At 38.8% G+C, this 14,611-nt stretch overlaps 1 protein-coding gene across 1 annotated transcript in view; it reads right to left on the bottom strand.

Annotated features, from left to right (window-relative positions):
• The window catches only part of KDM2A (lysine demethylase 2A), a 92,868-nt gene that overhangs the window by 29,871 nt on the left and 48,386 nt on the right, over positions 1–14,611 (bottom strand). Inside the window, exons 3-6 of the mRNA XM_019737754.2 lie at positions 9,457–9,595; positions 8,717–8,795; positions 8,226–8,272; positions 3,728–3,906 (exon numbers count right to left, since the gene is read on the bottom strand). Of these exons, the coding sequence (XP_019593313.2) occupies positions 3,728–3,906; positions 8,226–8,272; positions 8,717–8,795; positions 9,457–9,595 (444 nt within the window). The remainder of the gene's footprint in view (positions 1–3,727; positions 3,907–8,225; positions 8,273–8,716; positions 8,796–9,456; positions 9,596–14,611) is intronic.

Genomic DNA, 14,611 nt, shown 5'->3' with positions numbered 1-14,611 from the left:
TTTTTTTTGACCCAATATCTGGAAAGCACCTATAAACTTACTGAAAGGTGTAACACAGAGCAACTTAGCTACCAAAAGTTAAAAGAAAAAAAGAAAACAAGAAAAAAAAAAAAGAAATCCAGTGGAGCTTTGTAGTCTTGCTATGTGCTACAGAATATACTAGGTTACAAATCAGAAATTCCAGGTCTGCCATGTTTTCTCGAGATCATATGCGAGCCCCTGGAACTCGTCTGGTCTCTAAGAAACAGTCTCAGGTAGATCAAGTGTGAACCAAACCACCATGAATCCAGTGAAGCACTGATGTTGCAAATATCTAACTTACGGCTGTAAAAAAACATGTATCTGGTAAGCTTTATAACAACATTGATACATTTGATCATTTATTTCTTTATAATATATAAACAAATGCATATAATCTGTGCATAAGCACGAGGCGGGTGCCCATGGACATCCAGATGTGAACTGCAGGAGAGTGTTTGGAAGGGATCATCCATGACATGCAAGTTGAAACAAGCAAGACCAAGAGCAACAATGAAGGTTAACTTGCTACTCCATTTCAAAACATTTCCGCTCAGGGAGACAACAGTTTTAACCAAGTGTCCACTGGGCCTAGACAGTGAATGAGACCCAGATTCCTTTCTTTCCCTCCATCAAAGTCTACTTTCTGTTCTCTAATGTAGTGGCCAGCACCTCCCATCGCCTGGTATTATCCTTCGGGAAGCCCTTCTCAGAGTAATTAAGAACTATACTTGCTCAACACACTAAGTTCTTGGGTCTGGATGGGGAGAGAAGTTAGAAACACATGAGTGTTTTCACCCAGTGTTCATTCAGAGGAAGCTCAATTTCTCTGCCCAGAATTTTTCACTGGCCTCCCTTTATTTGGTATTATTAGGTATCATATGACTACCAAGAGAATGTTACAGTAAGGTAGTCATACTTTTCTCTTAGGTTAATCTTTAGACTCTGGATAGGCCTTTTGCTAATAGCCTCATCCACATGAGAATAAGTCTCTAGTACGGATACTCACCCGTTTCTACCTGTTTGCACCAACATAGGGCCCAACAGGCAACAAATCCAATACCTGAGACCTAACGTACTCATACACTGTGCAAACACAGCTCATGGCCTTCTATCACCCAACCAATTTGCACACTGTCTGTTGTCATTTTTATCTACATCTCCATGACACTAACTGATCTCTCATCTCACCAGAGAATCCCACCTTATGCTAGTACCCTCAGTGGGCACTGAAAAGTTGCCCACCTCACTCCCTGCACCTACTTTAACACATTCTATTCCTTCTTGAAATTCTAGTCCTCCTTCTCTTTGCCTCATTTATTTCCTTCATGCCAAGCTTAGGTATCACTTCCTCCAAGCAGCTGCCCCAGTTCTCCTCCAGTTCAGTTAGGTGGGGCCTTCCCATTGGCCGTACCACACTCCGTGTTGATTCACTCTTGAGGCACTTACCATATTGAAGTTTATATAAATGCCTATTTTCTGGTCATTCTTCCCTATAAGACTCTGCATTCTGAGGATAAAAATTATCTTATTTTCCATGGTACCTCTAAGCACAGTGTGTAGCACGTGGTAGGCACTTAAACTAATAAGCTAATTCTGAAGGTGTGACGATCATGGTGAACAAGAGATTATCTAGTTTATGTAAGATCATTACACAAATGAATACATTTGTCAAAACTCATTGAAATTTAAAACGGATACATTTTATTGTATGCTAATTGTACCCCACTAAAGTTGGTTTTAAAAAAAGCATTATGAAGCTATATTAGAAAAGACCTAGAAAAATGAATGGATACATTGTGGCAGGGCGGAGTGGGACCATAAATAAAGAGTAGCCCAGCAGAATAAGCATGTTACTTCTTACATAGCAAGGTCATAGAAAGTTTGCTTGCTTTTAGGAGGTGACCTTGCTAAAAGCTCACGCAATCTTTCCGGTCATGCTTTAGGTCCCTAAAAGATACTTGTGCATTGTCCTTTGTACTCTAGAAAATTTTCTATTTCTGAGACCTACAGATCTACTCCTCTATTTAATGGTACAGGACTTTTCTAAATTTTGTTGTTGCTATTTCTATTCTTTTTTCTTTTTAATTTTTATTAGGGAATATTGGGGAACAGTGTGTTTCTCCAGGGCCCATCAGCTCCATGTCGTTGTCCTTCAATCTAGTTGTAGAGGGCGCCGCTTAGCTCCAAGTCCAGTCGTCGTTTCAATCTTACTTGCACGGGGCAAAGCCCACTATCTCATGTGGGAATCGAACCGACAACCTTGTTGTTCAGAGCTTGTGCTCTAACCAACTGAGCCATCCAGCCACCCCCCAGGACTTTTATAATTTTTATAAAATGACATAACATTTTTATTATTAAAACTAGGGACAAAATGAATAAATTAAGGATGTTACAAAGAAGGCTTCATGTGTGAGTAACATTTCTAAACTTTAAGAATGGGAAAGTTTTAATTTTATAACTACAGTATTATTTTTAAATTGAAGTTCTAAAAATATTAAGGAATACACTTATAAAAAATGTTATTGTGATTATTACAGCCCTCTCTTACTGAATTCTTTATTTACTAAGTAGACCATGTTTGGTTAATAACAAGGCTAACTTCTAGCCACCTGTATTTCTTGTCTTCCTGTATTTCCACATGACCAACCAAATGATAGTTATTATAAAGAGGATTTTTGTCATGGGAGGGAGGAGTTTCCTTAATGAGAAATTCTGTATTTAGTTATAGAATCTCCAGTAACAAGAAGCAATGACAAAAAATTATACTGTCTCTTCAAATAATAATGAAATACTACGAACATTTTCCCATTGGTCTATACATATCAATTTATTAGTGATAATGCAATTTATTAGTAAGCAGAAGGTATGTACATATGTGTGTGTGTACATATGTATATATACACACATATACATATATAGTGATATTACAAGCAATTACCATATTTCAAACTTTCAAAGTCAAAGGGTATAATTCAAATAATTTAAATGGAGATAGGATAAAACACTGAGACCTTGCCTTTAAAAAAAATAATTAGTACATTCCAATTTCTGCTGTTCCAGGTGGAATACTTGACAAAAGTGAGTTCTGAGTCAGGAATTAAATGAATAAAAATGGTCCAAAATGACCAGGTATATTTCAAAAGTGTAACTAATCTCCCTCAGGACAATAACTGTTCTCAAGGTCCTGTAGGCAGCCGCTACTTTGCCAAAAGATTGGTAAAATCTGTATCTACCTTCAGGAGAGCTAAGGATCAAAAACGAACTTTCCCTTATGACAGGGTATCAATTCATTGCTACTAGTCACCCAGTAGAATCTACTCAAGAAATCATCTCATAAAACAATCACCTGGCTCTACACCACTTTTCTCCGAAGTTTCTCAGCAAACGTAAACCTACAGGTCAGAAATTTATTAGGCCAACTTCCTATTGACAGTTCTTATGAATTTCCAGTCTCTTCTCCATTATGTGCAAAGGCCAATGGTCCTAAGTTAAGGTATTGATGATGCAAATCAGAATGGCCCCTCCCTGTACAGTAGTAAGTGATTTTGGAAAATGATGAACCTCCTGAAAGTACAAGGTATTCTTATCAAATTGTCTTGTTCCCCTTCATCTTCATCTTGGTACGCACAAAAAGTACTCATTTCGCCCAGAACATCAACGCCCCTCCGGATGAGAACGACAGTGCGGAGAAAAGGGCTGGGCTCACCGTGGAAGGCCTCTGCACCATGTTCTCCAGCCTGGTGTGGCTGAACTCCAGGCTGATGACATTATAGAGTTTTTCTCGCTCCTCCTCCGGGGTCTCATAGTAGCGTGTCCACTGAGCCATGGTCATTTCAATGCCTTTCTGTGTGTTCACATCCATGACATCCACCATGCGACGACTCCCTGCCACGACAGATGCACCCATCATCTCTACTGTGCCACTAACATCCTTAAACGTATTAAGAACAGCAAATACAAGTAGAAGGAAACAAACTATCCTCTCTCATTTAGGGTATGCAGTAATAGACAAGGAGATGGCTGTGACCTGACATGGATAATCAACAGAATATCAAATCACAGAAAATGGGAAAGACAACGTTTCGTATTAAAAATCACAACCACTCCCTTTGGCATGCTTACTATGGGGTCAGGCAATGAATCTGATCGCTGGTATCTCACTCAATCCTAACAATTCTAACTGCTAAGTACTGATCTCCATGTTGTAGAGGCGAGCACAGGGGCTGGGTAACTCGTAGGACAAGAACCCAGGGCGCCAACTCCACGTGCTGACCCACGGGGCCACACTGCTTTGACGCGGGTTTGAAACTAAACCTAGTCTACCCCACAATTTGAATAGAAGACCCACTATTTACTGAGTACTAGATTAAATTTGAATCTGTCTGTTCTTTTGTTTAAAAGGGTTAGCTCCCAAACCTGTCAAGTATTTCTAATACACCCCCCCCAAGCATTCCATAAATATTTGAATGAAATGAAAAAGATACCATGATGGATACAAAGATCTTTCTATATCAGATTCTCAACCAACATTAACCACTACAACAGAAGGCATAATGCCACATGGGGAGCATAAAATAGTAGGGGGAGAAAACAATAGCTTTGAAGCCAACGAGATCTACGTTAAAACCTCAGCTCTCACACTACTTGGGCAAGTTATTTAACTGCTTTCTATAACTTGGGAATATTATCCCCTGTGGGAGGTTGTGAGGATTTAGTCAATGAAGTGAAATGTTTAACACAAAGTAGGTGCCCAAGTCGCAGTTAAAAGCAAAGGGAAATACTTTTTTTTTTTTTTTTTAAATAACTAGATTGGCCAGAGAAGGCTTTTAAGTAAAAGAGAAGAAGAGATATTTGAGTTGGGCCTTAAAGAATAAATAAAATTCCAGCAAGAAAGATTCAACAGAGAGAATTCCAAACAGAGGCAACAGCATAAGAGAAGATATGGAGGGCAGTACAGCTAAGAAGTTAAGAAAACGGTGGTCAAGGAAGGGAGAAAATAAAAAGCTGCTGTTGGAAATGTAATATTGTTCTTTGGGTGGTGAACACACAATGCATCATACAGGTGATATATTACAGACCTGTATACTTGAAACCTAAATAATTTTATTAATCAATGTCACCCCAATAAATTTAAGAAAATTTAAAAAAAAAAGGAATATTGTTCAACTTATAAGAAACTAACCAATACCTACTATATACGAGGCCTTGGCAGATATACCAAGTAGTGTTACGACCTAGGCCTGTCTTCAAGGAGTTTACAGTCTAGTTAGAGACAAAAGATAAAGGCAAGAGGACAAGAATATGGCCACACTGCAATAGACACAGCAGCATACACCTAAAAACTACACCTGATAAGTAAGGCAACAGACCAAACTGCCCTTCATAATTTGGAAGAAAAAGTACATGCTAGATCAGAATTGCCTTGAAATACTACTACACTCCCATTAGGATGGCCATAATTTAAAAAAAAAGGAAAATGAGCGCTGGCAAGAATGCAGAGAAATTGGAACCCTCAGACGCTGCTGGTAGGCATGTAAAGCAGCTGCTATGGAAAACAGTCTGGTGGTTCCTCAATAAATTAAACATAGAATGACCAAATAACGCAGCAATTCCACTGTTAGGTGTATATCTGAAAGAATCGAACTCAGTTGTTCGAACAAAAACTTCTACATGAACGTTCATAGCAGCTCTATTCCCAATAGCCAAAAGGCGGAAGTAACCCAAACGTCCACCAATAGACGAGTGGCTTAATAAGATGTGGCATACCCATCTAATGGACTATTTTCCAAGTGTAAAGTGAATTAACTACTGTTACATACTACAACATAGATAAACCTCGAAAACATTATGCTAAGTAAAAGGAGCCAGACACAAAAGGCTACATATTTTATTATTCCATTTATATGAAATATCCAGAATAGGCAAATCCACAGAAAGTAGACTAGTAGTTGCCAGGACCTGAGGGAAGGAGGGAATGAGGAGTGACTATTTAATGGGTACGGAGTTTCCATTTGGAGCTGATAAAAAACTTCTGGAACTAGATATTAGTGATGGTTGCACACTGTGAATATACTGATGCCACTGAGTTATATACTTTAAAATTATTACACTGGTAAATTTTGTTATCTGTTTTTTTACAATAAAAAAATTAAAAAATTAAAGTGAATCTTTCCTTTAAGAATGTAGATCAAAGCAAAAGCAGTTCCACTCTGCCAACGCTACCAGAGCACTTTGATAAGAGTAACAGCTAACATTATTGAGCACATACTAAGTGCCACTGTTCGAAGCACTTCACATTTAAGTAACTTGTCTCAAGTTACACAGCTAGTAATTAGTAGAGCCGGGAACTGAACCTGGACAGTTCATCCAATATATCCCATCACATGCAGTTTACACAACAGAATGGTATTCTTTGGGGGACATAAACTGACACTGGATACGGAACGCTCTGTTAGGTAGAATATAGGACTGGATTCGCCAAAGTACATGTAGTAATAATGGATTACTGTAATCACCATTATTTTGTTCACTGCATTTTGACAACTGCTAGTCATCCAAGGGGAGGAAAACATCTGGACTTTAAACAACTTGGACGTAAAGTTGGGTATCAGTTGAAAGTTTCGATGAGTCAAGTTCTGTTGGGTTAGATATAATCACTGCTTTATTTAAAATGACAGCAAAGATATCTGTGACCATTTGCAGATCTATTTGGAAAACACAAGGTTACGAAGGGTTTCCAAAGATCATTATTAGCAGTAAACATATTATTGAGGAAATGAAAAAGTGGTAAAGTGGGAAGAAATCCAAAAGGAGACTAGTGATCAATTAAGTCCTTGTATTTGTATAGCTCAGAAATTTGGGAAGTCTCTGATGAGACCCAGAAGTATGTATTTTTAACAAGTATCACGGATGATTCTGATGCAGGTCATGGGTGGACCACAAACCCGTAAGAATGCTTGACCAACAGAGAAAAGCTGTGGTGGTCCATTAACTTACAGAGCCAAGGAATTACTGTCCTGGCGGTCCATTAGGAAAAGAAGTCAAGTGACAGACCAATATTACTTTAGTAGATTTTCTGAGGCCGCCTGAGAAAACCCTGCCTTGTGAACAGTAGGTTATTTTAATTACTCAACAAATTTACTGAGCACCTACTATACTCCAGAGAAAGTGCTAGGTACTAGGAAATACATAGTGACAAGCAGATGGCTGGAATCTAACACAGAAAGAGAGAGTGAAAACTACAGGGAATTAGAGAAGTTTCCTCTACCTGGGTTGTGACTTTCACCTCTTGGATAAACAGGAAAGTTATCCAGCTCTCTAAAAAGGGCCCTCAAGTGGCCAAGAGATAGTACTGCAATATTTAATTTCCAAAGCGTGAGACTGGATTCAGTCTACAGGAAGTTGCAGTGTTAGGAGGAAAGCATCAGAAAACTTCTGTTTCATGTCCTGTTGGAAACATTTCTGTAAGATTTTAATCCACTTTATTGTATTATCGTGTACAGGACAGTGACCATCTCTGAATTCTGAAGGATCCTGGAGTGTCTCAGGGCCACACTGAACAACAGTCTGCAGAATACTGACCTGAGCCTTTACTGACCCCAGAAGTTTTCTTCTTTAACTAGATTGTCCTAATTTGCTTTCTTTTCCTAAATTTTGAATATAATAAAATATAAATCAGATTAAAGACTCAAATTAACCAGTCACTGATGAAGAGAATTTTAATGTATCTACTTCTCAGCTTACAAAGTTTCAAACCTGGGCCAAGTTACCAAATGTAGCATTGATAAAAAAACTTCCTGGAAATGTCTCTACTGCTTTTAAGGAAAGAAAGAGAATCCCAGATATGAATGAACCTTCATTCTTGGCTCAGAGATACAAAATTTCATTTTCCTGGGTAGGTTGCCCTGGAAGGCAGGCTCTTCATGGAGAAGGGGGAATGCACAGAGATAAAAATGGCAGGTAGGAAAGAAGTAGAGGTTCACGTGTTCTATGTCTAATGAGTTCTAAATGAAGCAATTTTAACTTCCTCTGACAAAATTCTCAGTTGCTAAATAGTTTCTAATCAATAAACTACTTCAAGTAGTATATACTTTAATCAAATATATACTTCAATTAATAAACCTTCAAATCTCAGATTTAAGACTCAGTCCTAAATCTAAAATCTTTGCCTCGAAGACACAAAAGGCCACAAACTTAATACTTACCCACACACATTTTGACATCATTCACAGTGAAGTCTGGATCTGGCATCCTACGAAACAAATACCAGTAAGGATAAATGGGAAGCGTAACTTATCTAGTCAGTGAGTTTTTTCTTCAAGTACTAAGAAGTCCCCAGTTGAGGCACATCAATTGTTTTGTTTAGGTTTAAAAAATATATTTGATTATATATTTAAAAAATATAAATGATTATGTATGTACATATATAAACATAGTAAAAAAGAATATATGCCAAACTGTTAACAGTGATTATCTCAGGGTGGTAGATGTCAGGAGATTTAAATTTTCTTTTTATTTTACCTGTATTTTCTCATTTACCTATAACAACCATTAACTGTTTTTGTAACAAAATCAGAAATATACACCCTTTTAAAACTGAATGGGAAATTATTTTCAATTACAGTATCTATTATGAGAGCCCTAGGTGTAGCAGGGCCACCTTACAACCATATCCAATCAGGCCGAAAACACTTACTTTATTCCAAGTCCATCGGAATTCTTGAAAATCAGAGGGTCTCTTAAACCACCCCGCTGGATATACTCTACATTAAAATCTGTCACCACAGGAAAATAATTGTTAGAAAGGCAGGTGGTAGAAAAAGCTGGAAAAAGGTAGCTGACAAGCAGGGCTCAGGGGTTTGCTAAGTTGGTATTTTCCATAGTAAATTCATAATTTAACCAACAGGGGGAGGGGGGGTAGTACTATTAATGAGTCATCTCATAAATCGTAGGCAGAAATTATAAATTATCATCACCCTGTCTCTTAATAGTCAAAAAAATTTAATTCTGTTCACTGCAGCACATGCCATGACATTGCTGCCAGTCTGCCAAGGAGCAAAGCTGCATGGTACACACGGAATCACACACCTCAGTTTTGCTGAGGCAGGTACATGTATAAAAAGGTTTTTATTATACTATTCATAATTAAATCCAAACCAAGGGATGGGAGAAAAGGAAGGCGACTTTAGGGAATAATTCCAACACCATTCCTGCCCTAAATAAATGCTTGCTTCTTCTAGTACAGCAGAGAATGACTCACAGGGTGGGAGGATTTGGGGTGGTGATGCGTGAGTGACACTGTGTAATAGAGAAAACAAACAGCATCACAACACCAACAGGCAATATTTTGGCTGCATAGATGCTGAGCCCGCAATTCCCAGAGTCTACGACTTCCTACATCTAGGGGTTACAGGTATGAACCAAAATGATACTAACCTTTTCCCTCCATAAAAGTAACAAAATTTGCATTATATTTGTTGGTGTGGAGTTTCTCTTCCAAGTCAAAAGTTCTTTTCCCTTCAATTTCATCATCTGAAATGCCATCATCTTCATAGCGTCGACGCATGGTACCACGCTGGGGAGAGAGGGTCATTAAGGATGAAATCACGCACTTTTCCATGCCTCGCTCAAAGTGGTCACAGCTTCCCCGACATGTGCGAACTGTTCCTTTCAACTTCAGTTGCATGTCAAGCATCATTTTTCCTTGCCTACAGATCTTTCTCTCAACTAAAGGTCAGCTAGTGTTCTCAGAACATACGGAATATTACAAAACGTTAATGAGCCACTGGGTTCCCTACTTGTGACTTGCTCCCTCTGCTAACTCTTTGAGCCTAGAAATATAAACTTATAATAAAAATTTGACCAAACAGGTTTTTCTAAACATTTTATTTGTCTATCATTGCTTATAAGAGTGGGGACAAACTGTCTTTATAGACATTTCAGGCCAGGATACAAAATATAATTTTTTCATAGGGGGACAGCTGTATCTAGATTAGCTTTCTAAAACAACCTTCAAGAATAGACTAAAATATTTGAATTAATGAAGCAAAAACTCTTTAACATCAGATAAAGAAAGTGAATCTAAACAACAGCATACCAAACAGCAGACCATCAGTATTTAGCTCTAAGGATAATGTTTTCCCAAAGAAGATATACAAGTAGCCAATGAGCACATGAAAACGCTCAGTATCATTAGTCATTAAAACTCCAATGAGGTAACACTTCACACCCACTAGGATGGCTATTATGAAAATAGTGGACAATAACAAATGTTGGCAAGAATGTGGAGAAACTGAAACCCTCGTACACTGTTGATGGGAATGTAAAATGGTGCCGCTATTTTAGAAAAATTTGGCAGTTCTAACAATTCCACTCCAAGGTATATATATCAAAAAATTTAAAACCGCATGTCCATACAAAAACTTGTACACGGGTGTTCACAGCAGCCTTATTCATAATACCCAAAAGGTAGAAAAAGCCATTTGTCAATCAACTCATGAATGGGTTAACAAAATGTGGTACATTTACATAATGGAATATTATTTGGCCATAAAAAGGAATGAAGTACTGATATGTGCTACAACATGGAAGAATCTTGAAAACACTATGCCAAGTGACAGACGTCAAACACAAAAGGCCATGTATTTTATAATTCCATTTACATGAAATTTCCAGAATAGGCAAATCCATAGAGATAGACAGTAAGTAGATTAGTGCTTGCCAGGGGCTGGGGAGAGGGAGGAATACGAAGTGACCATGAAGGATTTCTTCTTGACAGTTGATATGAATCAGAGGGAATAATGGTAGACTCCCTTTCAATGCAGTATAATCTTAGTTTAACCTTTCTCTGTCATTTTGCCATCAAGAAAGCCATCTTCCTTTGGTACAATACTCTATGTAATTGTTGGTTTTGTGCTAATACTTAATACTGTATGTGGTTTTCACAGATAAAACCAACCTGTGATCACACACACAAGTAATTCAGAACTACTGGATTAGTTTTTAAAGTGAAGCATTCTAAGAATTTCCAAAACCCTTTGCCTAACTTTCACTGTGAAAATATTATCTAATTTTTGTCTTAAAGGGCAGTTTTCCTATTTTCTTGATAACTATTTAAGTATCATACGGTAATCCATGTGGTTTCTATAATGGTCGTTAAGCATGTATTAGAACAACTACATTTCACCTGAAGGATTGTTTTTTAAGGGAAACTTAGATTCATTATGTTTTCCCGTATTTTCTTTTTCTTTCTTTTTACAACTCTTTTTTGTTTTAATTGGGGAATATTGGGGAACAGTGTGTCTTTCTAGGATCCATCAGCTCCAAGTCAAGTCGTCGTTTCCAATCTAGTTGTGGAGGGCGCAGCTCAGTGGCCCATGTGGGAATCGAACTGGTGACCTTAGTGTTATGAGCTCTGCACTCTAACCAACTGAGCCAACCGGTCACCCCCTATAACTCTTTTAATTGCTTTTCCTTCCCTGAAACAACATGAAATTTTGTGGTAAACCACATTTTGGATCAGAATTTGTAGATGGCATTCTCATTTATAGGATAACTTACCACTCTCTAAGTAAAATAATAGAAAGAAGTAGTGACCGTTAACGGTTTCTTTCAGGAGTGACGAAAATGTTCTGGAATTAGGTAGTGGTGATATTTACATAACTCTGTGACTATACTAAAAACAAGTGAGTTATGTATCAGGGGTGCCAAAAAAATGTATACACATTTTAAGAGATGTTATCTATGCAGTAGTTGGCCATAATCAGAAGTGTCCGGACACTGATGGGAACCACTTTGAGCACCTCTTGTAACTGCAGAAGTCAAACATGACTTATATTCATCTTTTGTTATCGGTATATACTGAGTATTACAATTAATATAGCTTTTTTTCCTTTCTTAAAATGTGTATATATTTTTTTGGCACCCTTTGTATATACACTTTAAATTGGGTGAATTTTATGGTATGTGAATTATATTTCATAAACTGTTGTTTTTTAAAAAGGATTAACATATTGCTTATGCTGCAAATTAACCTTTTGGTATCTTTCCCTTTAGCTAGCATTAAAATTTGCTGAGTTTCTTGAATACACACACACGAGACAATTGGTGTGGGAGTGGTAGGTGCAAGGATAAAGTAGCCCAGCCCTAGTATGTGTTAAGAACAACCAAAACTGGAATTTAAAGTTAGATATTGATGATCTAAAATTGATTACATAGCACCTGAATTTACATAAATACCTAAGAAAATGAGACGTACATTGAATGTATGTCTTTTAGTGAACGGGGGTCAGGGAAAGGGTAGAAATGAGTCACAAGAAATAAAAATTAAACAAAATTGACTATTACACACCAGAGAAGAACAAGATTCAACTTACCAGTTTTAGGTGGAAACACTGAGGGACACCTGATATTTTTCCATATTTAGCAAAAAGCCTTATAACACTCTTACCTAGCATCTTTCCTGCCATAACTCACAACTCAAGAGGCGAAAGACTTAATTTTAATAGACCTTTCACGTACTACAGTAATGCCATCACTGCTCAAAACATTTTTAGGTACATTTATTTGGAGGTGTGTGTATTTTCTTTTCTTTTTTTTTTTTTTTTTAAGGGGAACAGGACTTTACTGGGGAACACTGTGTACTTCCAGGCCTTTTTTTTCCAAGTCAAGTTTCAATCTTAGTTGTGGAGGGTACTGTTCAGCTTCAAGTTGTTGTCCTTTCAGTCTTAGTTGTGGAGGGCACAGCTCAGCTCCAGGTCCAGTTGCCGTTGCTAGTTGCAGGGGGCACAGCCCACCATCCCTTGCGGGAGTCGAACCGGCAACCTTGTGGTTGAGAGCCCATGCTCCAACCAACTGAGCCATCCGGGAGGCAGCTCAGCTCAAGGTGCCGTGTTCAGCCTTAGTTGCAGGGGGCAGAGCCCACCATCCCTTGCGGGACTCGAGGAGTCAAACCGGCAACCTTGTGGTTGAGAGCCCACTGGCCCATGTGGGAATCGAACCGGCAGCCTTCGGAGTTAGGAGCATGGAGTTCTAACCGCCTGAGCCACCGGGCCGGCCCGGTGTGTGTATTTTCAGTGACAATTTCTTACACAGTTTGTTTTTTGTTTTGTTTTTTTTGAAAGACAACTCTGTTCTCTTCCTCACCTTACTTCGTATATGTGTCTTTGAAGAGGACTCCAAAAACAATTTCCAAGTATATCATACAGCAAGGGCAATACCATCAGAATAAATGTAGTTTCCCAAAATAATCACTTTTACAAGTATTCATTTGCACTCTAAGTTCTAATATGCTTGTCAAAAAAACCCTGTCGTGTTTTCAAACTTTCCTAAGTCTGCCATTACTGACTCTTCTTCATTCAGGAGGACACCATCACCCTGATTATCCCAACATTTCTAACATGGTAGCCAGAAGTTCCCCGTACTTCCTTCCTTTTTACATGCTTTTCTTATTTCAAAAAGAATCCTTCTTTCATTTGCACTTTCAATTTGGAGAGTATAAGGATATAGGGAAGGCTCTTGTTCCAGCCAAGGTATGCCCACTTCTTAAAGACAACAGGAAAATGAATTTGAATTCTTGTTTTCTTTTTGATTGTTACAACTGGGAAGTCAGCATTAACGTGAAAATTATTGTGCCGGTTTTAACATAGTCAAGGTTAAGGGTCCTCCCCAAAGGAACCCCCATCCCCGTTCCCCCATCTTAATGTAAACCCTGGTAATAGTAAACATCTATAGCAAATCTCTAAGTGTTTTTAAAACGTATTCGGGCCGGCCCAGTGGTTCAGGTGGTTGGAGCTCCATGCTCCTAATGCCGAGGTCGCTGGTTCGATTCCCACATGGTCCAGTGTGCTGCGCCCTCTACAGCTAAGACTGTGAACAACAGCTCTCCCTGGAGCTGAGCTACCGTGAGCAGCCAGAGGTCGGCGTGAGCTGCCGTGGGCAGCCATGTGCTGCCAGGAGCGGCCATCTGCCAACGTGAGCGGCCGGCAGCCGGCGAGAGCTGCCGTGAGCTGCCGTGAGCTGCCGACTGACGACCGGCGACCAACAGCCTCAGCAGGGGGAGCGCAAGGCTCAGAATCCCAGCACAGGCCAGGAAGCTGCGTCCTACACAACTAGACTGAGAAACAACGGCTTGAACCAGAGTGGGCCGGGTGGGGGGAGGCGGAAAAGAGGGGGCATATTCAATCTTCGCAGTAACCTGGAAATCAGTGGGCAATAACACAATCTGCTGCAGAGAAACCCTAAAGGCAGGCCCACTTGAACTTTCAGTGAGATGCGATGGGTCTTCAGGTTCCCATGCTGTCTTTTTTCCACCTAACTTTTTTTTTTTTTTAAGTAATGTAATAGAATAAAGGACAAAAACCATACAATCATCTCAACAGATACGGAAACAGCATTTGACAAAATTTAGTCACCTTTCATGATACAAGACATTCAATAAATTAGGAATAGAAGGGAATTTCCTCCAGCTGATACGGGCATCTACCAAAACCCCAAAGCTAACAGCACACATAATAGTAAAAGACCGAAAGTTTTCAGTCTTTCACTAACAAGGCAAGGATATCTGCTCTTGTCACTTCTATGTAACATTGTG

Source organism: Rhinolophus sinicus, linkage group LG06, assembly GCF_036562045.2.
Source record: "Rhinolophus sinicus isolate RSC01 linkage group LG06, ASM3656204v1, whole genome shotgun sequence".
NCBI classification, from domain to species: domain Eukaryota; kingdom Metazoa; phylum Chordata; class Mammalia; order Chiroptera; family Rhinolophidae; genus Rhinolophus; species Rhinolophus sinicus.
This window is presented reverse-complemented; position numbering and strand designations above follow the sequence as displayed.